Source organism: Phyllostomus discolor, chromosome 1 (assembly GCF_004126475.2).
Source record: "Phyllostomus discolor isolate MPI-MPIP mPhyDis1 chromosome 1, mPhyDis1.pri.v3, whole genome shotgun sequence".
Taxonomy (NCBI): Eukaryota; Metazoa; Chordata; class Mammalia; order Chiroptera; family Phyllostomidae; genus Phyllostomus; species Phyllostomus discolor.
In genome coordinates this window covers 65,892,652-65,919,046 of record NC_040903.2, presented here as the reverse complement: position 1 = coordinate 65,919,046, position 26,395 = coordinate 65,892,652, and the positions used below count along the sequence as shown (strand labels likewise).

Here is a 26,395-nt window from a genome sequence, read left to right as displayed (position 1 = left end):
ACAAATCCTCTTGCAAATGCTCACCTTCAGATGCTGAGGCCCCTCCCATTCCTTCTTTGCAGGACACCCCTGCTCACTCCTTAATTCTAACCTCCAAAGTGACCTCCTCCTCTTCCTCCCAGCAGAATGAGTCTTCCTCCTGTATTCTCCCAAAGCATCCTCATCAGTTACCAATCTGTTGCACTGATCTTTGTACCTGTGTCCCCCTACACCTTTCTAAGGGAAAGACCATGTCTTACTTTCTTTCACAGCACCTAACAGTATGCCTCTCATTTGGTAGGTGCTCAAAATATAAATTGGGTAATAATTTGACATATATCATGTTTCTCATTTCTTTGTTTGCACATAGCTAGAATGATTTTTTTCCTTGCCAAGGCCTAGTGTCCTTACCTGTCCTTCTCTCTGCTTTTTGGCTCAGGCTACTCTGTCTACACATTTGTTGTCCAAGAGGAGAGAATAAGGATGGTGGAGCACAGCTGTCCTTTATGTGGGTATGGCCTTGCACACCCCAGCTGGTGAAATGACAGAAAGTATCTAAACACCACAACTCATTCATTCATTCATTCAGTCAGTCATTCAGTTGGTCAGTGAGTAAGTCAGTCATCCAACACACACTTGTTGGTATTCCTCTGTGGGCCAGGAATGTGTCCGTGAACAAAACTGACAAAAATTCTTACCCTCAGGGAGCTTGCATTCTAAGGGGAAGAGGCACGCAATAGACATAATAAATTAGTAAAAATTATGTAGTGTGCTAGAAAGTGGTCATTGCTGTGAAGAAAAATAATGCAGAGGATGGGATGTATGACAAGGTTGCTGTTTTATATACAGACAAGATGTTATGAAAAGGTGGTATTTGAGCAAAACTTTCAAAGGATGTGAAGAGGTGAGTGAGCCCTGTGTGTCTGGGGGAGAACATTACCAGCAGAGGAAAGAGTTCATCACAGGCCCTGAGGCCAAAGAGTAGGGAGCAGCAAGGAGATGAGTGTGGGAAAGCAGACCAGGCCAGGGGCACAGAGGTTCTGTGCTGGGGGCAGGGACTGTTGCAGAACATGGACCTGGGGAGCACCCCGATTGCACCTGGGCCACACAAGGACGGTCAGGTTGCTGTGTGTGGACCAGACTGCAAGGCAGGCAGAGGTAGCAGCAGGGTGGCTGGTTGGGTGGCCATTGTAAGAATCTAGAAAGTGATGAAGTGATGATGATGAAAAGTGTTCAGGATCTGGATAATTTAAGAGAACCCACACGATTTTCTGGTGGGTTGATGTGAGATGTGAGAGGTGAGAGAGAAGTTCAAGTCCAAAACTCAGGGGCCTAAAGAACAGAGCATGGGGACAGAACATGGAGACAGAGCATTGCAGGAGAGGGAAAAGCTGTGGGGTGGTGGGGGAGCTTGGGGAGCACGGAAATTCAGAATTCTGCCTGGGGCATAGGATTTGGGATGTTCAACAGACATCCAGATGGAGATGCTGGGGCAGGGGGAAGTTTGTATACAGTCTTACCCAGGCCTGGGAGAGGAGAAAGTCCGAGCAGAGCTATGAAGTGGGTCTCAGCCATGGAGAGTTGGTATTTAACGTCTCCATGGCTCAGTCCTGAATATGACGATGTCTGAGAAAAGTCGTAACTACCACATTTCAGATTAAAGGAACATGAGATATAAAAAAATAAAGTAATTCCTGGAAATGTGAAGAACCCGCTGAGATGTGCTGTTGTGCAGATTGAACTCTCCGGGTCCTGGTGGTCTGTCTCTTTTGATAGGTGGAGGGAGCATCGGTGGCTCTCATGTTTTAACTGAATGTATTAGCAGCACATATCAACAGTGTACATACAGTCTGATAACTTTTGACATATGTTTGCACCCATAAAACCATCTCCGCCTCCAAGAATTATAACTCCCTACTTCCAATGAATCATATTTACTGAGATTCCTTTGTGTTTGAAGCTCCATGCTAGATACTATGAAGGATATCAACTGTAATCACTACCCCTGCCTCATGTATTTGCTCTGATTTAAAGTTTGGGCTTTCCTTATCCAGTGATCTAGTCACACAACTTATTTCCAGGGCTTTCCTGAAGCACTTGCTGAAAACACACTCAAGTTTGGTTACCAAAGGGTTTGAAAAAACATGTGTAAACCCTCGGGCACCAGGAAAGAGGAGAGATTAGGAGCGCTGCCATCTGTTAATCAGTTGGGATACAGGCAAAAACATATCCCTCCTTCCTTTTGTGGAGCAGCCCGAACAGTAGGTTCGGTGTCATCCTTTCTCACTCTGTGCAGTCAACACCATAATTACCGCCTGCCGAAAGCTGTGAGAAATTGTTCTGTGTCCAATTAGAATTTTGATTTGACTAACAGATACAGCATAACATCTTTATTGCTGGAACTGCTGACTTGTGGCACGCACCCTGGACATCCTTGGAGCTTCCCTTTGCAGTGGCCTTTGCCTTAGAAGGCACTGCCTGATTTCCTGTGACAGTGTTTACATCCGAGGAGAATTCTGTGAAAGGAGGGAAACTAACTTTTGGTTTCAGAATCCCCTCCCTTCCACCCCTGTCCATTTTCCTTCCTCTCCCAACCTCATGCCCCACCCCTATTTTTAAATGTTTTGGGGGAACAAATGCATCAGCTCTGGAAACTTGTCCTGAGAGCATGGAGCTGGGGCAGCAGAAGCAGGTCCCCAGGAGGCGTCTGGGGTGGTTCACGGGCAACCAGCCAGTGTTGAAACCTCAGACAAGATGAATGGAGGGATGGAACTGCCAGGTTGGCTCATGCAGGAGGGAGAAGTCCCTGCCCTTGGGCTCCAGCAGAATCCTTCCCAGAGAACATGGTTATGTAAACATGCAAGCTCCAGCCCAGATGGACTATACCATACAGATGTCAAAGGTAGCTGTAAAAATGTCCCTAGTGTATGCACTGCAGGCTCCCAAGCTCTTCTGGCACCTTTTATTGGGATATTGGGTGGGGGAGGGGTAAGGGCTTGCTGCTGCCTTCCAGAGCTGGGACCACCCTGCAGGACTGGTGGCTTTCCATACTGGGAATACCTTGTTCCTTGGATCTCCTCTGCTATGATGTCACTGGAAATTTGGTCTGATGTAAGCATGAGTCTCACGAGGGTGAGCAATTGGGCTGGAGTCCTTCCTTGCAAACCCAGAAGACTTGGCATCTGGGCACTGGGCCCCTGGACTCAGGCGCTTAGGGTGTGGGTGGCTGCTTCAAGTCCCATGCAGCTTCTGTGAAAGCAGGTGGCCTGGAGGGCCACCCCACTGTTGCAGGTGGCTGTTCTCCCACTGTGCATTAAGAGTCAACAAAGACAGAATTCCAATAGCTTTCAGATGGTCTAGAATACCCTTTTCTGGTTCCCGGCTCCCCCCACTTCCACTCCCCAGGCACACTCTTCCCCAGGGCTAATGGAGAGTTGGACTATCATGCTACACAAAGGGGATGTTTATGGAAGGAAAACCCATTTCCAAATTCTTATCTGTGTGGCAAGACCTCTAGCTCCCGCTGATGGCAGATGGGTGTCAGTTCTGCTCGTTCCGTGTGTGCTGGTGTAGATAACATGAGCTACAGAGAATGCACCTGTTCCTGAGTCTGTGTTTGGGGCGTGTCCCCCTGAATGCAGATGAAATTTTGGAATCACCCTTGAAGTTATATGTAAGAATATATGTTACTTGGTTTTATATTTATTAATTCATGTAAAATATTTATAGAGTGCCTATTTTCACAGTCATGTCATTATGTTTTAATCACACATGTATATAATTTTAACATCAACAAAATATTTACATCAATAAAAATGTGATTACCTCTTGCTTCCTAAGACATGTAGTTGCATATAGTGTTGTTTCATTCCGCTGATCACAACATAAGCAAACATTGAATTAAATACTGGAGCCAAATAGGCAAATTTACATTACCAAGAAAATGTCATTGAGGTTCTTGTTATCAAATAATGAATACTAAACCAGCAGCAAGTACACATAACCATTTCACACACACAACATTGCATTTTAAATAGAGGACATTTGATTGCCTGTTTATACAAAGGAAATTGGTAGGGGAAAAAGGTGGAAAAATGTGTCTACTGGTCTGTAGTGTGATTTTTAAAAAAGTCTTCTGAAACAGTAAATGGATGATATGAATATTTGTTTTACCAAGCTATGTGTAATATTGTAACAAGAAACATTTTAAGTAAATGTATGAGTTATTAGAATGAATGTATTTTCTTGGAATTCATGTCTGTAGGTGTGCACATTTGTCTAAGGCTTAGAGTGTGTCTGTCCCTATCCTGATCACCTGCAGTGGTGATGGCACAACCCGTTCCATTTTGAACAAGGATGCTCATTGGACAGTTCTCCCTCTGTTGAGTCCAGCTGAGTCTTCTGGGACTTCTGCTTATTGATCCCATTTCTGCCCACCAAAACAATGTTCGTCTCCCTTGCCATTAAATTATCACATTTAATCATGAAATTAGCATTAAGTCATCAAATTGGCAAGTCTGCACATCCAGACATGACCAAGACAGTCCAGTTTTTACCTGTTATCTCCATGGAATCAATAATGGCTCCCTTTTCACTCCAGAAAGTGTGTTGGTGTGAACAATAGATTATAGGGCACTCTACCCTGGATCTGCTATTTAGGCTCACTGGCTGTTTTCCCATCGTCTTGAGAAGACACGGCTTCCACAGCTTTCCCCAGTCTGGTCACTCTTCTTTGGCCCGGCTCCAGTTTCTTTCATTGCCTATGTGAAATCGGGTACCCAGAATTGAACACATTTCCAGAAATAGTTAAACCATTGTAGAGCAGAGACCTCTTAATTCCATTATTCACAATGTTGTGCTTCTAGCCTGTGAGCTAAGGGTAGGGCATAAAACTGTAAACAGTATGATCCCAAATGAAAAAAATTGAAGCCACCACCTAAGCCTCTTTGTCAACTGTAAGTCTGATCAGCACACTGTGTCTGGTCACAAATCATCAGGGGGTGGGGGGTGGCTGGTAATACACATATTGAGAAAGACAGCTTATGTTTTAGTAGCTCTTTGCAGTTTCCCAAGTGCTTGCTTATCCTTGTAGTCACTTGAGCCCTCTTTCCAGACTCCCCTCTCTGCATCAGTTAGGATTAAGTGCATTTGAAAACAATGTTCACTGGCTGCTCACTATTTCATCAGTGACTTAGCCGTCCTCAGGCCATCAGACGTATGATCACTTCTCCTTCTTGTTAGTGAACATAGGGCTCTCCAGTTGTGCTCCTTGCTGCTTCTCCCCCACTCACCACTCTGCTCTGGCTCATGTTTCCAGAATGTGCCATGTTCCTTCTCATTCCAGGCCTTCTTACACCAGGTCACCTCTGCCAGACGTCCTGTTCTGCAGATACCGCTTCCTCACCTGAGTGACCAATTCCCCAGGCATGAGTTAGGGTCCCCCTAACCCCCACCCCATAGCATCTTACACCTACTCTGTTGTCACATGAATTGCCCTGCATTCACCTGTTAATTTGGGTAGTTTTTCTACTGGACATGGAAGCCCCTTAAGTATGGGAACAAAATCATGTCCATCACTATATTTCTAGTAAGATGTCTGGTGCATAATTAATGTATCGTAAACACTTCCTGAATGAACACACACTATCATGGCCATTGTTATGTATAATCTTTAACCCCAGTTTCCCTAGTTCATTAGGACAGATTACTAGATTACTCTCTTGATTGCTAGAGAGATCTCTTCTCTAGAAGAGAAATTACTGGGTCAAAGAATATGAAAGTAATTTGTATTTTAGTTTTATTTCCTGTGGGGGCTTCCGATTAATTTCTAATTATCTACTAATAACATAATTTTATTTTTAACATATTAACCCCTCATAGTTGTTGTCCTCCCCCCAAATTTACATTTGTTTTTTTTCTTTTTGTTTACAGTGCTTTGTGGAGTAGAAATTAAAAAATTATATTTGTAATGTAGTTACATCTTTACTCTTTTCTCTTTTTGGCTCATTCATTGCTTTTATGCTTAGAAAGGTCTAATAAATAATTGCCTGTGTATTTTTAATGTATAACTTTATGAACCACCTGGAATTTATTTGGGGGAAAAGGGGCAGTTGGTTTATATTCTGTAGTGGTTAGCCCTACGTTTTCCTGTCTTGGTTGAGAATATTGAAACAAACCAAGAACTGAGTATGAGTAGTTCAGCGGTTCATCTTTTAACAAAAAATCCATTGGTTCTGAACAATGAAAACATTCCTTTCCTTGATCACTTTGCTTTCAACGTATCTTTAAAGGGTCTTTCATTGTCCCGAGACTTTCCTTGTTTTACATTTCAGCTTTGGTTTTTCACTCCTGTCCCTCTGAATTTATGCTGCCCCTCGTCTGTGGGCATGACAGGAGTAGCGCGCTCTGCCCTTGACACAGGGCACTCGTGCTGCTCAAATCTGGTCTCCTCTGGGAGCGCTCTGTGCGGGTGCTTCGTGTTCATCGGGAGCCTCAACCTTCACTTTCTCACTGAGTTTTATTTTTACCGTGTTATCAAATCTTTACTTTTAAGATCTTCATCTCATGCAAATGAAATCTTTTATATCTGTAGAGTTGACCGTATCCTTTTTCTGGAACTTTATAGACTGTTTTCCTTCAGTGTGTGGTCCGCATCTGAACTGTACGTTAGGACTCCGTCTCTACTCTAAAAAGTCCAAGTGCAGTCACCAAAACCCCTAAAAGAGTAGACATTCGCCTTTTCCTTTGGAAAAAAAAAACTCTTCGTTCCACCCAAAACAGCCTGTCCCTAAGATGTCGAAGCCACAGGTCCACGCGGCGGAGGCCAGGTGTTGCTCTCATCTGTCCTCACTGCGCGGAGGGCCGTGGGTGTTAGAAGGCTGTGTAGGTTCTTACCGGTTCTTGTTGCTCCTTTGCATGTTTTGTTTCTTCGGGGTTTATACCTCACTCGGCCACCTTTAAGGGGTGTCTGCATGGATACCTGTGTTGTGAGCAGTGTGTGTGTTAGAATAACCCCCGGGACCTGCCAAGGGAAGCAGGCGAGGACTTCATGTTAGCAAGAGATCTTTCTTCTCCTTTGTTAGCATTGCAGTCTGTGGCCTGGCACTTCTTGTTGTCCTCGCTGGTGGTGTCCCGCATGCCATACGCTGATTTCCCTAAACCTCCAGTCTTAAGCCAGCTCTGCCATGCCTTATGTCAGCTCTCCGGGTGAGTGCCAGCCCACCCAGAATGAATCTGAGGTGAAGGACTGGGCCTCCCGGAGCCCTTGTGGATGAAGTGTCCCCTCTACCTATGGGTTAGGGTCCCATGGAGTTCTGTTGTGTGGAAAGCCTGGTGCTTGCCCAGCACTAGGAACAGCCACCCAGAGGAACCCTGTCCTGACCAGCCTCCTCACCTGCTGTGCCACCATAGCAGAAAATCTGGTGTGAGTAGACAGGAAGCTGTAGCCTCACCCAGCCATCCTGATGGAGTGTGCATGGTGGGGGAGGGGGGTCATGGGAGTACACTGTCTGGGACGAGGACACTTTCTGACACTACTGCCCAGAAGCACCTTGCAGTCCCTGCCTAGAGTAGGGACCTCTGAAGGGGATACCGACTGAGAGCCCACTGCATGCCAAGCAGAGTTACACACTCTTTACCTGCACTAGTCTAGTTATTCCTCACAGCTGCCCCTCAAGGTTGGTGCTAGGGTGGTCTCCATTTCCTAGACTAGGGATTGAGGCACAAGGGGGTGTGGTGACTTGTGGAGGGTCACACAGTGCTCCTCCCTGGTGATTTGAAGACAAAACAGACCAGCCCAGAACCTGACCCCCAGATCCTGACCAGAGCCCAGAGCCTGACCCCCATCTCTGTGGGACTGATTTCTTTGGTCACTGCCGTGTCTCCAGCACCTGGCTCAGCATGCGGCATAGAGGAGACATGCAGAGATGGTCTTTTGAGGATGTCAGTGGAGAAGAAGTGTGGGCCAGGCCCAGAGGCATGGGAGAGGGTGGCCCTTGGAGGAAAGAATTCAGAGGTCCTGCATGGCTAGCCCTTGGGAGTGAGGGGACAGGGAAGGAGAGCATTCGAAAAAAAGGAGATAAGGTTAGGTGAGGGCAGGTCTCAGAGGACTTGTTACCCAGCACTGAGATATCCATATTTCACAAATGGTGGTACAGTGCATAATGAGGGAGAGATGTTTTACAACAACATCAGCAATCTGCTCCCAGAGCCTTGGATCCTTGAGGCCTTCCATTCGGATGTGCTCAGGATTCCGATCTCTACCCAGTCCCACCTGCTGTTACCTGTCCACCTCCTTCCAGATTGCTCAGGACTCACTCTCTGATGGAAATTCCCACCTTCCTTTCCCTTGGAAGGAGTATGCATTCTTCCCTTTTCTGAAGCCTCTCCAAAGAAGAAGAAGAATACATTCCGTGTGGAGTGGGATTAAGTCTCTATATCTTCAGAGACTCCAATTGCCTCTGTCACAGAACCAACATTGTAGAAAGCCTGGGTAGAAAGAAAAAGCCTGCAGATGTGTGTGAATGTGTTAACAAGAGAGTTTAATAATATACTAAAATGGAGGTAAAGAAAATCCTGTCTTCAGAAGCTACTCTAGCAGCCGCAGAACCCAAGTGTGACAGTCTGGTTACTGTTCTTTCAGTGTCCAGTTGGCTAGAGTGTAGTGCAGAGAGTGCTGGAACCTTCGTGGATCCTTAACAGCACCTTAGTTAACTTAGCTGAAGTGAGCATTCCCACTGTGTGCTCAACGGGGTGATGGCCGTGATACACAACCTAACTCCAGAGCCCATGCATTCTCCTCTCCCAGTGTCCATTTTCTCCCATCCATTTCGTTGGAGGGTTGTCGTCCAGACTGAAGAGGGGGATTGTCAGTAACACTCTGGACCTGGGGTGAAATGCAGGAAGGACTTTGGCCTTCCATGTCTGAGACACACCTGTCCAACCTCCATGTCAACAGTTTGTCCTCAAATATTGTGCAATGTCCTGTTGGAAGGTGAAGAGTGCTCTTCCTTCCCACATGCCACAGCTTAGCTTTGGGCTGGAGTTTCTCTTCTTTGGGATCACAGAAGACCACTGATGGAGCTCCTGGATGTTCTCACCTCTTACCTGTCTGGGTCCATTCCTTGCCTTCTAAACTTTAGGCCAAGAGACTGCCGATTAGTGCTTTCTGATCCTCTGCCATGTAGTACCATCTGGAGAGGGCTGAACTGGATTGTCCCACAGGACCACACACAGCAGTGGTCTTCAGGGCAGCAGCGCTGGGGACTCAAACTGTCTACCTACCCCAGACACAGCAGCCCTACCCAGTTCCCAAGTCCTACTTCCTTTTGCTGAAGCAAGGGAGGGACGGAGGGAGGGAGGGATGTGAGCATGACAGCAGCACAAAGATACACTTTACAGAGATCCTCCAGTCAAACCCTGGCCCCACTTATGATCTCATCAAATGCAGACTAGGAGAGGGATGAGCTTTGAAGAATTTGAGGCTATTTCAACTTTTATATTACAGTACATTGGCACGTAAATTTGTTTCTAACAGAGTGATTCACTTAATCACTTTCATCTGGGTTTTATAAGCTACAACTATACTGAGAAGCAAAGAGTCTCAAGGACAGGCCTGGGTGTGTCCTTTTTTAGAATCCAAGGGACTCATGGGAAAGACAAAGGTAAGATAATTTGCCAGAGGTCATGGAGCAAAGTGGGGACAACGTCATTCTCTCTGACTCAGATTTCTGGTGTCTAGTGCCTTGTGTCTTCTTTTTTTCCATTATCTGATTTTAATATGATGTCACTCAAACACACAAAAAAAGGTAAGCTTGAGATGAATCAGAGAGGGGAAAAGTACAACGAAAATGGATACTGTACCCTCAAAGGTTATGAGCTGAGACCCCCTCATGTATTGCTTTTATATTATAATATAATATTACCTTACAATAACTACTATTATATCTGGTATTTCCATGGTGTGGGTGAATGTGAGCAGTAAATGGATGAGTATTTTTAACAAATTTTAATTTGCTTGAAGTCTTTCTATATGTGTGTTTGCTGTGGGGTTGAGTTTCTGGAGGCCACTGTGAATGTCTGACATTCATTCACCTCCTGGGTGTGACAGCTTTAGGATTACTGAGATTTTGTGATCTTGTGACTTTCTGGTACTAGATGGGCCGTTGGGTCCTCATTTTTCTGAGGCGGAAGCTGAAGTGGAGCAGGCAGGGCCGTGTTGAGGTGACCCTGGGGGCAGAAGCTCCCACAACGAGTTCTACTGGGAAGTTGTAGTCATGTCTCTGGAATTTCCTTCTGAGCCTCCAAGTGGCCTGGGTCAAGGGGCGATTGCGAGGTGCTGCCATAAGACATCCGGATTCTTCCGACGTCCAGTCCCATGTCTTAGGGCCGTTCTGGGGGAGGGCGTGCTGGAAGACTTACCTCTCCCTGTTTGGGCCTTAACTGGCATGCTTTTGAAATGCAAATTTTCTATCTGATGATAAAATTTTAAAAGAAAGGATTTCAGCCCTAACTGGTGTGGCTTAGATGGGTGGGAGTGGTCCTGCAGAACAAAGGGTCTTGGTTTGATTCCAGTGGTCAGAGCCCATGCCTAGGTTGGAGATTCAGTCCCCAGTCAAGATGCATGTGAAAGGCAGCTGATCCATGTCACTCTCTGGCATTGATGTTTCTCTCCCTCTCTTTCTTCCTCCCTTCACCTCTCTCTAAAAATAAATACTAAAGAAATAAAATTTCAGGTTGTTTGGGGGAACATGGACAATTTTCCCAAGCGAAATATGATTGGGAAATGTTAATTCTTCTTTTTATATAATTCTACTTCATCTTTACTATTTCTCTGTTATTGTCTCATAAAGGTATTGTCTCTAAAACGAATATGAGTCACAGCTTGGTAACTTACTGTGCACAGGGACACAAAGGAGGCGTGTGGTAACTGGGGGGAAAGTGCTTCTGCAGGGCTGGGAACATTCCTCTCAGCAGCTCTGCTCCCCCGCCCAGCCCTCCTCCCCCCACTCCCCTGCACCTTAGTGGTAACAATTTCAGTACAAATTAGCCTTAGGAATTATAATGAAATTATTAGGAAATATAATGTGCTAATTGAATAATTGTAGCTTTTGTTTTTATAAACCACATGTTTTTTTCAGAATCTGTTACCCGATAAGTCATTCCCACGACTGCATTAGATTTCTACAAAAACGTTCAACAGTGGAACTAGGGTTGTTTCTTCCGAGCACTTCCCCTCTGTGTGTCTCCCATAGCGTGCACGTTGATAGGCAGGGGGAAAGAGGAGAGAAGACATCCAAGAAGTGGCAGAAAGGGGGGGGGGGTGATATATACAGAAAAAAGTGATAATAAGAAGCATATACTGGTACTTAATTTTGAATATGAAGAGAAAATATTCTTAAAGCATATTTTCACATGCTGAGCTTTTTGTGTAAAGCAACCCCAAATCACCATTTGGGGGGTTGTCATTGCTAGTTTGTTGTTTCTTGTTTAGTGATGCCCTGAGTGGGGTGACTCCCCTGCCACATTTGGACAGCGGTGCCCTTCCCCCATCAGGAACAGGTCGAGCTGCTGTAGGCAGACGCCCTCAGATGGACTAAGTTGTAATTCCCCCTTTGAGATTCTGTGTTACTGAACCACTGTGGTCACAACTGGCATCCTATTAATTCTGCCTGCAGGGAGAGAATGTGTCAGACTTCCAATCTTCAGATTTCTGACCTATGTGACTATTGTAATTCTCATTTGTAACTTAATTAATTTGATTTAATGTGTTAACAACACAGCCCATCTAAAACGAATTTGCTGAAAAAGAAGCTTCTCAGGCACCATTTCCTGTGGCTGACCTCACACACTCTCATTCATTTTTCTAGATAATTTTTCTTTACTCTATTATTCTAACTAACCCCCCCAACAACATTTTGTGTGATATTTGGGTGGAGTGGGGGGAACTACCCGTAAGCTTACTACCCTAGCACATCAGCTGTTTTATCTGTGCCACCTAATTCCTGTTCCCCTGCACAGCTTTATTAGCTGACTTTTCACTTCACATGTCATTTCACATTCCGCTGTACTCGCTTAAGCCAGCATCATAAGTCTGTGTTTTACATCGTCTTTGCAATTTATTGTGTATCTTAACAGAAAAGTTAGGTAAATGGGGTAGAAACCTTTACCTTCAAAACAACACTTTTCCGTACATTCTTTGGAATTACAGCGCACTTGGCAGGCCTCTGCTTGGTATAGAATTTTGTGGTAGCCAGACGATTTATGGGTGGAGTGGTAGCCAGCCGGCTGGCATCAACGAAAAGCCTTGTTCTCCGACAGGCTTTCCTTGGAGGGCGATGCCAGTGCTCTGATTGTGCCTGAGCAGCTGAAAAGGAAAACAAGGAGAGCAATATTACTTTACAGTTGTTAGTATTCCAAAGGAAATTTCAGAATGCCTGGAAGCCAGACAAAGCTACAGATGTCCCTGTGCTCTCCGCACACACCCAGAATGATAAACCTTTTCTAAACTGATAACAGGATACTCCCATCTACTTCAGGATGAGAAAACAAACGGGTCCTTCTTTTGAGGAAAAACTACAGCAGTGCTGTTAAAAGAAAGTCATACTTTCAACCATATGATGATTCAGAGTTGAGTTTCTGTTTAGACTCACGTTTCTGGCCTGACTCTTTAAAGAAACATACTGCCTTCCAAAAGGGAGGCAGCTTATAAACTCCCAATTCAAATAGAGAGCATGCTTAGAAATTCCCCAGGACTTAGCTTCGGGCTTTGCTGAAGAGACGAGTGAACTTGATACACCTTGCGTGGATATTATAGTCTCAATGCATGTTGCTTCCTTAAAGTGGTGAGCAGACGAAGTGAGAGTAAGGTAATGAGAATTTTATATTTCAGTAATCTCAGAGAAAACTTTTAGACATGGGTGCAAGCTCAGTGTCACACCACACTTGGCATCTATTGAAATATTTTGAGAAAATGACATACTACCTCTTATTCCTGTGATTAAAGTTTATTTGATACAGTAATGTTTTTCAGATACCAATATTCATTTGTTTTTATAAAATGTATTAGAATATGAATAAGGAACTCAAGAACATGTTTATATCCTTGACCTTTTACAGTACAGTGAAGCTCAAAACTTTGGGTTTTAAAGATGCAAAGGACAAACAGAATTCCTTTATTAAAATTCTGCCATCCCCACTGATCAGAGAATTTTCTCAGGCGTTTTAAAATGAAATGCTGGACGGTCATAGCCCTTGCCTTCCTAGAACGTTTACTTGATTAGAATCAGGTTCTTTCTATAATCAGGACTGAATTGCCGACTATCTAGAGTTTACTCAAGGTGCCTGTGCCATTGCTGTAAATGGCCCTGTTGACACTTTCAGTGTACTGTTTTGATGAAAGACTCGTTTATACACTCTGGGGCGAGGTACATACTTTAGTCTAATTTAACATTTTAGTATCTTTCATTGAATTTGAATAGGGGAATGATTAAAATGAAGCTGATGGGCTTTCTCCCCCGCAGTAAAGTCATTTATTGACTTTGAATTTGTTTTCTTCTTTTTTAAATTGAGATGTAAGTGACTTATAACATTGTATTAGTTTCATGTGTACAACATAATGAGTTGGTCTTCGTACAGATTGTGAGTTGATCACCACGATAAGTCTAGTGAACATCCGGCACCACACATAGTTACAAATTGTTTTTCTTATCATGAAAACTCTTGAGAGCTAATCTCTCGGCAGCTTCCAGATATACAGTAGAGTATTATTAACTTCAGTCAATATGCTACACGTCACATTCCCAGGACTTACTTATTTTATAACTGGAAGTTTGTACCTTTTGACAACCTTTACCCATTTCCCCTACCTCCTCGACCTCACTGTTGGCACCTACCAATCCATTCTCTGCACTTGAGTTCGTTTGTTTTTTTCAGATTCCATATATAGCTGAGATCACACGGCATTTGTCTTTCACTCTCTGACCTATTTTACTTAACGTAATGCTCTGAAGGTCCATCCATGTTGTCCCAAATGGCAGAATTTTTCTTTTTTATGGCTGAATAATATTCCATTGTATATATATCACATTTTCTTTATCCATTCACCCATTGCTTCCATATCTTGACATTGTATTATAAATAATGCTGCAGTGAACATAGGTGTGCATAGATCTTCTCAAATTAGTGCTTTCATCTTCAGACAAATACGCACAAATGGAATTGCTGGATGATATGGTGGGATTTTTTTTGTTTTTATTTTAAATTTTTTGAGGAACTTCCACACTGTTTTCTATGGGGGCTGCACCAATTTAAATGCCACCAACACTACACAAGTGTTCCCTTTTCTCCATGTCCTCACCGATACCAGGTTTTTGATACGAGCTATTCTGAAAGTGTGAGGGGATATCTCCTTAGGGTTTTCATTTGTTTTCTGTGACGATCATTGGTGTTGATGTCCTTCCGTATGTCCTTGTTGGAAAAATGTCTGTTCAGATCCTCTATCAGATTGGTTTGTTGTTGTTGTTTTGTCTTTTCCATAGAGCTGTATGATTTTTTCCTGCATTTTGGATATTAACCCCTTATCAGGAGCATGGTTTGCAAATATTTTCTCTCATTTGGTGGGTTTCCCTTTCATTTTGTTGATGATTTCCTTTGCTGTGAGAAGCTTTTTAGTTTGATGTAGTCCCACTTGTTTATTTTTTGAAGCTGGTGAATTTTTAAAGTAAGTCATTCAGCTTGGGTGATGGATTCTCATAGAATCTGAGCCTGGTTTGTGGCTAAGACAATTAACACTTGAAGTTAAGCCTTTAGAGAGTGAATAAAGACTGCACAGGCCCATCACAGCGCCTGCTTTTGCTTACATGTGCAAAGTAGAAGCCTTTGGACCTAAGCTTCCCCTCAATTTTTCCTCTATTTCACCCTCTGTTAGAGTGCTTATAAGTATGTGACACTTTCCTTGATGGCTTTTCTCAGAGCTGGGGACTGCTGAGCCATGCTAACTCAGATTCAAGAGGCCATTCGCTTTAGCCTCTTCCAAGCAGGTTCCATTGCTAGGGAAGTCCAAATTGATGGAAGGATGGTGGGTTGGCTTGTTTTGAGGAAGGACTGAGAGTTTTCTCATGGGCATGTGTGACAGTTTGGACAAGCTGATGGGCTGAGAGAAAGCACTGTTGAACAGGAAGAGAAGAGGCCATGTTTCCCATGTTTCGTGGAGAAAGTGCTGGGGAGGAGGGACCTGGCCCCAATGGACATACAAATAGGTGAGGCTAGGATCTGTCGCGTGTGTCCTTCCCTTTGATCTTCATGAAGTGGGGGGTCGCTGGGACAAAAAGAAGGTGGCTTCAGGAAGGGCTATAGAGTCAAGTAAGAATCCAGGGGCTAGAAGGAGCCTTATGTGACTTCTGGTCCAGGGAGCAGTTTTGGAGCCAATTAACATTAGTTGTTAATGTTACATCTGCAGGAATTTTGTGTGCCAATTGTAAAATATAGCCATTATTAAAATCATGTAAACATAGCATTAAATGAATTATATGAAAAACAAAGGTAATAAGTACTCAAAATCAATCACTTTCTAATTATCTTACTGTGCTTTACTGCCATCTACTCTCTTGAGGTTGCTTGTGTCTGTGTGTTGTGTCTGTGGGATGTGCTGTCAGTGTTGTCGTGACAGCAGCTCGAACTGGGACGTGGTGAGGCTGTGTGGGGCACAGTGAGACAGTGCTCAGTGAGAGTGGTGGCCCGCTGATGTCTCGGAGAGGCCTCGCTCTTCAGGGGATTTCCTTTGAGGGTGATTGATGCCAGGGCCCCAGCAAATGCTACAAATTAAGGCTTTTTTTTTCATTCAGAAAGACAGTTATTAAATATTCACCAGCACCCACTGGGCCCAGCCCACTCATTTTTCTATGTGAGACTGGGCTGTGGAAATGAGCAGAGGCTTGTCCGAAGTCCTGCAGCCAGTAACGTGTGCACCAGGGCTGAACTTGGGCCTCCTGGTGCCTGTCTGGGGGCTCTTTCTGTTGCATTGCACAGGGGTGTTAGTCGTGAAAGGCACAGGGGTAGGTGTCAGGCTTCCCTGTGAGTGCTTATCTCCAAGGGTTCCTCTGTCATACAGGTGAAAGCACTGTGGGACTCGGGTCGTAAAGAAGGAGAGGGGAAGAGTGACACAGAAACCAAGTGCAGTGGCCAGAGGGGTGGTCATCTGGTGATCAGTAAAGAGGGACGAGTTCAGAGATGGCCGAGACTGGATACTGAACTCTGTTCCTAATGCATGGTGATAAAGTTATCGAATGGAAGAATGACTAAAGAATAAGTAAATTTGTCACCACTGACACTGTGTTATGTTTGTATTTGCTATTTTGTGTTATACTCCCCCTTGAGAATGTAAGCTCGTGAGGGCAGGGACCTTGTCTTATGTGCTGCTGTACACCCAGCTCCCAGAGTGGCACCTGGCATGTAGAAAGTGCTCAGAAATATTTTTGAATGAACGAACCTGTCCTGCTGCTTGTTGGCATTATGTAGCATCGAAGCCCCGGGGAAGTTTCACCCAGAGGAGCGTGCCTGGTGGAGGGTCCAGCAGACGAGACCCTGTACATTCGTCAGGCTGCTAGACCCACAGTGACCATCATTTCTCTTTATTCTCAGATGACGGAGGGCCGTCGATGTCAAGTACATCTTCTTGATGACAGGAAGCTGGAACTCCTGGTACAGGTAAATGACTTTGGGCCAACTTTCTAAATTTCTTCTGTGACTGATGTGGTTCACACTCTGATTCAGCTGAGGGGTAGGCAAGAAGGTAAATTCTTTTTTCCGTTTAAATGTGTTAAAATCTGTGAGAGAAGAGTAGGACACACCCTGGTATTTATGTGTGTGATTGCTATTTTTGTTCATTCTGTTTCTTTGCACACCACGCCTAGGCATTCAAGGTCAGATGTATATCTAACCTATTGTTGCACATCTCTAGAACAGGAAATTCCACAACTGCCATTAGCTATTCTTTATGCTTGGAAGAAGTTAATTATAATGTAACCTAAATAACTCTTGCTGCAGCTAAAACTGGGTTAGTTGTCTAGAAAACAGTTCATTATTTTCAACTTACACTTTCAGAGACGTGGAGACAGAGAAGCAATCTCTTGACCCCATCTCCCGTCTTAAGAGCTGTAAACTCCTACCCTGTGTCTGCTGAACATCTAGAGGAATGGACACGGGGGAAATCAGTCAGTTTGTCTCTAAAGTAAGAACACAGCCATGTCAGAGAAGTCCATGAAATACTTAGAATCGTAGACCCTGGTCCTGCTCAGCTCACTCTTGAAAAAAAACCAGTGTTTATTTAGAGCCCCAAAGAATGATGAAGTTTCCAACTTTGATTTAAAGAAATTAATTCCTAATCTGTCACTCAACTCCAACATTTGTAACTATATTTGCGTGACATTCTCAAATGTCTACCAGATTTTTAGGGCAGTGCTCCTTATCCATCACATTTGCCATGAAGAAGCTACGGTTTGTCAGCTGGTTGAAATGACACCCACAGGCTCATTCACTGCGGAGGACCCGGCTGTTCCATGATGAGAGTCACATCTAAGTACCCATATCTCGTGTTCCCTTGTACCTGGAGCTGGATTTCAGAACGTTCCAATTGCCATTTAAAAAGTTAATACTTTGAATAGGAGTTAAACTATAAAGGCATTATAAATGCAATATAAGAAACAGAAAATTGGAAATAGTTCATAATCACAGCACACTAATTCAACTACTGTTCTCATTTCAGCGTGTATCATATTTATATTTATATTCATTTTATATTTCTTACATGGTTGTGATCATAATGTAGGTATAATGCTATACATTTTATTTTTCCGCTTAACATTGTCTTTCGCTAGCATTTTCCAAGTTATTATAAATTGCCATCTTTGTTAATGGCTGCACAGAAATGGATATACCATTATTAGCTAATCATTCCTCCATTTGAGTACATTTAGAGTTTTTGTTGTTGTTGTTGTTGAACAATTTCAGAATATTTGTAGCAAGCCTTAGACTAGGCAATGGCTTTCAATGTCTCCCTGTTTACCTGACAAGGTTTAGAAGAAGGAGAGTTGGGTTCTGGGTTTCAGGTTTCCAGGAACTGCTTATCTCTCACAGAGACGCTCGGGGAGATAAGCAGAAGGGTGACTGGCCTACAGACATTCCTAAGTAGCAGCAGAGGTGGGAGGACTAGTTTTTCCATCATCGTTGGGGTAGGAGACGCATCAAAGGCCACACCTCAGGTCTCCAGAAGCAGGCAAGACTGAGCTAACAGAATCAACAACTAACAGTTGCTTCCCACCAGGAGAATGCTGGTAACCAGTCAACCCCAGGGATGATTTTCTGCAGTGGTGCAGGCCTGGCCCCTGTGATGGTACATTTCCTTTCTTTGGGTTACAGAACAAAATGGCCATGATCCCCAAATTTAATGCTTTTTCTAATGCCCTTTGAGATTTCTGAGCAGAATCTGTGCTTCCAAATCTCTGATTGCTCTGTGTAAATCCCATATTACCCATAAGGGGAAAAGGACGAAGGTCAAGAGTACACATACTAGGATTTAATATTCGAAAGGCTCATCTCTAAATCCACAGGCGGGTCCCTGACACCTAGGACATTATTGTGTGGCTCTTTAAATCTTTCAGTTCCACTTAACGACAGCTGGAGTGGTGATATGAGCATTCAGCAACAAATCAACCCCGGTCATTGATCCAGCCCGGAGACAGTGTCTTTTGCTTTGTCATCCAAAATTGTTTCATACAATTAGAAATGTACTAGAAAAGCCCGTGTCAAAATGAGAGGCCACATCTTGTCTGTCTCTCAGTCAGCCTGTTCCTGAGGCCTCCCTGGCCACACCAGAGGGAGCCGTGCATGTTCGATATTGAGCTTTTCAAGTCTTGTCTTCATACGGTGGTTCCCTTAAAACGACTCTTTGCTTTTCTCCGATCTGAATGCATATTTAGGGGACTGCTCTGAGAGCAAAGAAAGGGAAATGTGGTTTAGCCTGAGTAAGAATAGTTAAATAAGAACAAAAAGAATTTCCTGACAGTGAAGGTCAAAAGATAGAAGCCATTAATAGGGAAGGTTTCAGGTTCTTTCTCTTGGTTGTCTTAAAAGTCGAATGGGTTTTCCTTAGTTTGGAGTGGCTGAAGTGTGGCCCTTCCTCGTTAGGTTCTCGTGCGGCGCATGGTACTGGGTGATCTGCGGTCTCGCAGGAAGACAGGCCAGAGCCAGAATGAGACATCTCATTGGATTTTATGTCTTCAGAGTCTTCTCCATCCCCCAACTCTGCCACAGTGAACTACACTTTTCAATTAACCTTATTTTTTTTAATTACAGTTGACATACAGTATTATATTAGTTTCAGGTGTACAACATAGTTATTAGACATTTACGTACCTCATGAAGTGACCGCCCTGCTAAGGCGAGTGCCTATGCGACAGCAGACATAGTTTCTACAGTTTTATTGGCTATAGTCCCTACGCTGAACTTTACATCCCCATGACTATTTTTAAAACTGGCAATTCGTACTTCTTAATCTCTTTCACCTTTTGTGTGTACCCTCACCCCCTCTAATCTGGTGACCCTCCGTTTTTGTTGTCTCTGTCTACAAGCTTGTTCATTTATTTTGCTTTTTAAATTCCACATTTAAGTGAATCATATGGCATTTGTCTTTCTGACTGACTTCACTCAGCACAATACCCTCCAGGTCCGTCCACGTTGTCACAGATGACAAGAGTTCATTCTTGTTTATAGCCGAGTAACGTTCCATTGTGTGTATGTAGCACATCTTCATCCATTTGTCTATCGACGGGCACTTGGGTTGCTTCCCTGTCCTGACTATTGAACATAATGCTGCAGTGAACATTAAGAGTGCACACGTCATTTCAAATTAGTTGAACCCCACTTCTTGTTTTGTTTAGGAAGCTGTTCACTGAAATGAAGCAATATTTTAGGACCACAGTGTCTTGCCCCTGTGACCCCTTTTCTCAGTGGCCATTGGCAGCAAAATTATAACCATCTACTTCTGTTAAAATAGAGGAACCGAGTGTCCTGTGATTCTGAAAAATTTCAAGCAGTCAGTGTTTTTCAAGAAAATTAAAGATAGCAGTGGGGTTTTTGTTGTACATGACAGGGTGCCCCTAACCTTGAGAAAACCAGGGAGGACTTAAAGCTGCTGGAAAGTGCAGTTGGAGCACTCGTGATGTGGCCAGTCCAAACTGAATGTGCTGTCGGCGTAAAATGTGCACTGTGGTGTGGGAGTCCCCACACTGAAAAAGAGTAAAATGTCTTAATGATTAAAATATATAGAATTAAAATTAATCTCAACTATTTCTTTTCCCTTTAATATGGCTACTAAAGAGTAAAAATTTTATGTCAGGCTCCCATTTGTGGCTCCTGTTATGTTTTTGTTAGGAAGCTCTCCCTAAAGAATGGAGAGATCGTCTAAACCAGAGAAACCATTATCAACGTGGCAGAATTGTTTAGGGTCACCCAATTGTAATACCGGGTGTCTTCCATAGTAATGACTCCATTTTACAGTCTTTACAAAGTTTCTAGGAAGTTCATCTTATTTAATCACCATATTAACTGTAAATAGTGCAGGTGCTATCTCAGCCGAGGACACAAATGCAAAGGACAAATAACTTGCTCAAGGTCACACAGTAGTACGTACAGCTTAAACAACAGGGCTCGCTGTATCCTAGTCTCTTCACAGCACTGTAAAGTGTATATGCAGGAAAAATCTGGATACGATACAGTTTACTTCTGATGCGGCTGCTGTATTGGCCCCTAACACCAGCCTTGTAAATGACTGGGGTTAAAGACTTTGACCCTCATCTCAGGTTAAGAACTGAAGATGGGCTTACCTGGGTCATTGTTGTTTCGCCATCAGTTTCCAATCTACCTAGTGAAGATGACATGTGACACATGGTTATGAAGGATTTGCACATCATTTATATAAGGCTGAGGGTATCAGGTGTGGAAGAAAATTAAATAAACAGATTAAAGCAGTGCTGCCTCCTCAGACAATGGTGCTAGTAACACTCTGTCTGAAGGGTTAAGTTAATATGCACTCTGAGTAAAAGCGGCGTTGAAGGCATAGTAAATATTCTGGCCCATAATACCCTAACCCCCTCCCCACGTATATGACTTTTAAAAAAATCTGGAGCCCTAGTCACGCTACACAGAATAAATGAATAGACCCAGGCTCTATACATGTGCGCACACACCCAGTCTCACACCCCATTCTCAGCTACTTCTGTGGTTTGTAATGTTCTTCTGTAAAAATACAAGGGATTTACTTGGATGTAAACCCAAGTAAAGCAGGAATTCCCCCCATAGCACATGTTGCCAAGAAAAAAAATACAGAGTTGATTCCATATCTTTTTATTGAGAAGGGTGGCTCAGTTTGCTTGCTGGTCCATCTACTGACGTGTGAGCCAGGTCTGCCATCTGCTCCAGTCTGGTCTGAATTCACCAGGAGGTCCAGTGTCAGCCAGGAAGGGGAAGCCACATGCAGAAGCTGGGCATAGACCAAGGACTTTGGTTTTGTGAACTGTCTCTCTGGGACCCCCTAGGCCACCACCCCACCCCATAAAATAAGAGCCAAAGGGGTGTGAGGCCACACTGCTTTGGGCTAACCCTAAACTTGACCACGATTGCCATCATCAGTCATTCCACTTCTTGCTGCAAAGCTGGGCACCACACCAATGAGCCAAACAGATGTCTTTCTAGCCCCTAGGGATGGCTGACCATATTTACATTTTAAAGATACACTGAGAAGCAAATGGGTTTTAAGGTGTAGGTTAGAGACATAATATAACAGCAACCCCACAGTAATCAAAAGTTTGTTTAGTGCCTTAGAGGCATCAGAAACAGTCCATAAAGTATACCCTTGGCTGACACAAGCCACTAAAGAGTTTTCCCTCTCGGTGAGGAGGGAGGGACCACACACCTCCTTTCTCTAGCTAGGGCCTTGATGGAAAAGGTGGTGAGCTCTGTGCTGGGTGGGAACAAAGAGAGTCCCAGTCTCCCTGTGGGGCTGTGACAGAGGGAAGAGTGTCAGGATACAGCAGATTGATGCAATCATCCAGGGACCTGCACCCCCCTCCCCCCAGCACACACGTGCAGCTCCAGGACCAGACAGCTCAGCCTGCCAGAGGCTGAGGAGAGGAGACCATCTCCCTGGGCTGTCTGGTCCAAGCTCTGGTTGCTTAGCAACAGCCCCATCTTTGCTTCCCTCCCCCATGTTACCCTCCTCATCCCCACCCCACTGCCATGTCTGTGTCCTATTCTCCCTGATGCTGATCTTAACCAATGTTTAAATGGCCAATATTTAGCTGTTTTTTTCCCCCTACTGAAAGATAAGTTTCATTTGGTTCCGACTGAATGTAAAAGGAGAGAAAAGAGAGGGAGGGGAAGATAGTGCATTTTCTCCCTCCGGAAAACTGGTTTCTGTTTTTTGCTTTTGGTTTTGTTACTGCTTGGTTATGTTTCTATTTGATCCCTTCACAGGATCATTCCCACATACTCTCTAAGGCAGCCCAATGGGAGTGTTTGCAGATAAGGAACCTCAGGGGATGCCTATAAACTGTAGGCTTCTAATTTTTGTCTTCTGCTCAAGAGATTAAGAGGGGGGATTAAAACAAATTTAACATACAGTGCAGTTCAACAAAATGTGAATAATTATGCTTATAGGGGAAACACACTCACACATAGGCACACACCCCTAAGAAGAGGGTGGAAGTGAGGAGAAAGCTCACCATCTGGAAAGGTTGGTGTCCCTGGAATGTGGGAGTTAATCTGGGCATTTTTGTTTTTCATCCCAAACTCAGGGATTGATTTTGGTTACATTGCTCAGTTCCAGCTCTTGCTCATTTGGTGAATTTTTCTTGTTTGTCTGCTGCTGTGCCATGCTGATCTAAGTGTTCCTCCCTTGGGAGAAAGGGGTCATGTCTAGAGGTGAGAAATGATTATTCAGGCTTTTTTGTATGATTTTTACAAATCAGGTGGGGGTGGGTGGGTTTTTTTGTTGTTCGTTTAATAATCTCCTGTGGCTGAGACACCCCCTTCTCTGTGCAGTTGTACCAGCTGCACCCTGTCCTTCCTGGTAAGAAGGGGGTGCAGGGGGGGTTCAGGGGTGGAGATCTTTCATCTGACAGCATCTGCTGCTGCTTGTCCCATCCTGGGAAAGAAGGAAGGGAGGGAGGCAGGGAGGCCCTCTCTTGGGAAGCAAGGAGTTGCCCAGCACCAGATGTGGAAGAGGAAGGAATTGGAAGGTCTGAGGGAGTATTAGCTGCTCTGTATTTTTCCCTGGTTCTTTCACCCCAATGGGCCTTCCCCATAGTCCTTGAATCTCTCTGCTTTCCTCTTTCCTCACTTGCCCAGCACTGAAGTAACAACTTAGCCATTAAAGCAACTCAGAAGATTCCAGATTTGGCCAAGCCCTGGTCCCATACCTTGGTTGCCTGCTAGGAATGTGTAAGTGACTACGGAGCTGGCAACTCAGATTCCACATACCCAACTCAAACCCGGTAGTCCCTGCTTCTCATCAAATCTAGGGCGTCTGTTTCTGGCACCTGCTCTGAAGGTGAGCCCACCATTCTCCCAGGCAGCCCCACTTAAGAACCAAGACTCCTTTGTTGATTTATTCCTCAACTCCATCCCCACCTTGAAGTTTTTCCAGTTTTTTCCTGTCTCAAGGAAATGACCTTCCTTCCCCACTCCTGCCTTCACCTTGTGTAGGTGTATACCACCTCATACCTGACACTATCAGCACACTCACCATCCCTGCTTGGTGTGCTTGGAGTACTGTAGCAGACTCCTCGCCAGCCTCAATGATTCCACGCCCTGGACGCCCCAGTCTGTCCTGCACAACACAAGTGGGTTATTGTCCCTTAATTGCTGCTTTGTGGCACATCTCTGCTCAGAGTCTTTCGTAGTTTCATCCTGTTTGAATTCCTCTGTTGGACTGTCACATCCCTCCACAGTGTGACCCTGTCCTTCTTATGAGAGCAGAACATTTAAGAGGTGAAGAAGGTAGTTTTGCTCCTGACTCTGCCTCCTCTCGGGATGTGCCCCATGGCGTCATCGCTGGGGTCCTGGATGTTACTGTAGTTACAGGAATGTTATCCATAGTCATGGGCAGAAGCAACGGTGTGACCCTCCTCTTGTCTTGTTGACCACTGGTGCTCAGGCTTCTTTCACTCAGAGTCCTTTGTCTGATGTCGTATAAACGAGGAGGGCTGAGCCCCGCCAGCCTGTCCCACACCACCAGGAGCAACTCTCTTGAGGGGTCCAGCAGAACCCCCCAGGGTTCGGAAATCACTGTTCTAGGTAGAAACCAGATGATAGAAAAGGACACATACCCTTTACTTTATGCAAACAAACACATTCCTGAACAGTTAAATGTAAATCAAGTTTAAATTATCTAAGCCATGTTTTAAATGCTTCAGGAAATTTTATAGCTTAGAGGTTAATCATCACATTAGTGATTGGAGCACTTCTCTCTCTGCCGGGCGGTTCTAAGGGTTCGTGTGTGCGAACTCATCCGCTGGTAATCAGCTCCACAGCTCAGAGAGGTAGGCGACTGTTATTGTCCCCATTTTTCAAATGAGAAAATTTAGGCACAGAGGAGTGAGTGACTTGTTCAGAGTTGTGCAGCTGGTAAATTGTGGAGACCTGATTGAAAATCCGGCGGTCTGGCTCCAGAGTAAGAGCAGCTTGTAACCAGTGTGCGGAGGGCACCGGCTTTGGGGCCAGATGGCCTGGCTTCAGAACCTGGCCAAAATTCAAAACTAGCCAAGGTCGCAGAGCACCCCACCCCAGCACTTAGTGGCTCTGTGACCTTGGCCAATTGTACCACCTCTTTAAGCTTCAGTTTCTTTATCTGTAACCTTGGAGTGATAGCTGCTTTTCCAGCCTTTCTGGTGTAATTTTATCTGTAAACTGATACTAGTCCCTGCTTGTAGAGTTGTGATTAGGATTCAGCAAATTAGGACATGTGAAGTGCTCGGAAGACTTCCTGGCACCTGAGGGCCTTCGCTCAGCAGGAATCAGATGCCCAGGCTGGATCACTTAGTAGCTACGGCAACCTGGGCAAGCCCTGCGCCTTTGCTGCCCATCTATAAAATGGGAATGACTACCTCAGCCTTCTGGGGAAATGCTACATAATTTGTTGTGATATTCCTAGTCATTTGGCTTTTATTATGACTCAGTGCAAGGCTTTATGGAGCAGTTTTAGACTTCACTGTAAGTTCACTTGACAATTGACAGTTGACTGTCTGTCAAAAATTTCTTAACTGTCGAATCTTCCAGGCTTCCCAATACATCATCCCCTCATCTCTTCATGTACTGCTAATCCTGCCAGTGTCATATACAACTCATATGCCAAGGTCATACAAGGACAGGCAAGACATAATGCAGAGTACTAATAACCATCCAGATAAGTGAATTTGGTTTTGACCTCCAGTTATGTCAAAGCATGCTAATCACTCGTCATTCCTGGGGATGAAATAGAAAAAAAAAAACAGTTTGAGCCCAGTATCTTATAAATAATCCTGTTTGTAATGCTTTACATTAAAATGATCTTGAAGCACAAGTGGGTCGTGCTGGCTGTGACAAAGGGGAGGCAAAAAACTGAGGACAAACATTACCCCCCATAAACAAGTTAGTGATTGGTTTCCCAGCTCGTTACTCACAAACTGAAGTACTCACAAGTTTCCCACTTAGGGCTGGAACCTTTGCAGAGGGTGCGGAGCACTGGCCAGGTTTTGTATCACAGAGTGGGAGGGGCGTTTCGGAGCCCTCGGGAGTGCTTTGTGTGGCTCTGCCAGGCGCAGAAGAGCCAGGCCTGCTGGGTCTCCGCAGTCTGGTGGTTCCTGGGAGGACCTCAGGGCTCTGAAAATGCCTAACTGCCAGTGTGAAACTGGTCAACATTTTGTTTTCTTTTAAGGAAAGAAGACTTTAAAATCTCGTGCAGAGTCCTCTAAGGGTGGCAATAGGTCAGTACAATGATGCTTACATTTTAAAATATTGATAGGTCTTAAGATACATTTATTAAATTAAAGTGAGCCACCTGTCAGTATTATAAAAATCCTTTTTTTGCCTTCCTTATTCTTGTGATAGTGCCAATGATTTATAAAACAACAAGCATAAGTAGTCTCATACAAACGTGTGTTCAAACTGTAATAATCTTTCAAGTTACCTTTCATTTTGTCACATAACCGTAACAGAGCCAGAGTGGTGGGTGAATGCCTTCTCATCCACCTTTCAGAGGTTAAGAAAATGATACTCAGGCAAACCTTGGGGACACTGTGAGTGAGGTTTCAGACCACTGCAGTGAAGTGAACAGTGCAGTAAAGCAAGCCATATGCAGTTTTGGTTCCCCACTGCGTATACAAAT

At 44.3% G+C, this 26,395-nt stretch overlaps 1 protein-coding gene across 11 annotated transcripts in view; it reads left to right on the top strand.

Annotated features, from left to right (window-relative positions):
* FRMD4A (FERM domain containing 4A) overlaps window positions 1–26,395 on the top strand; it is a 584,868-nt gene that overhangs the window by 377,801 nt on the left and 180,672 nt on the right. For all 11 annotated transcript variants that reach the window (XM_036023926.1, XM_036023890.1, XM_036023900.1 and 8 more), the window contains one exon: window positions 16,618–16,683. In XM_036023926.1, coding sequence (XP_035879819.1) covers window positions 16,618–16,683 — 66 coding nt within the window. The remainder of the gene's footprint in view (window positions 1–16,617; window positions 16,684–26,395) is intronic.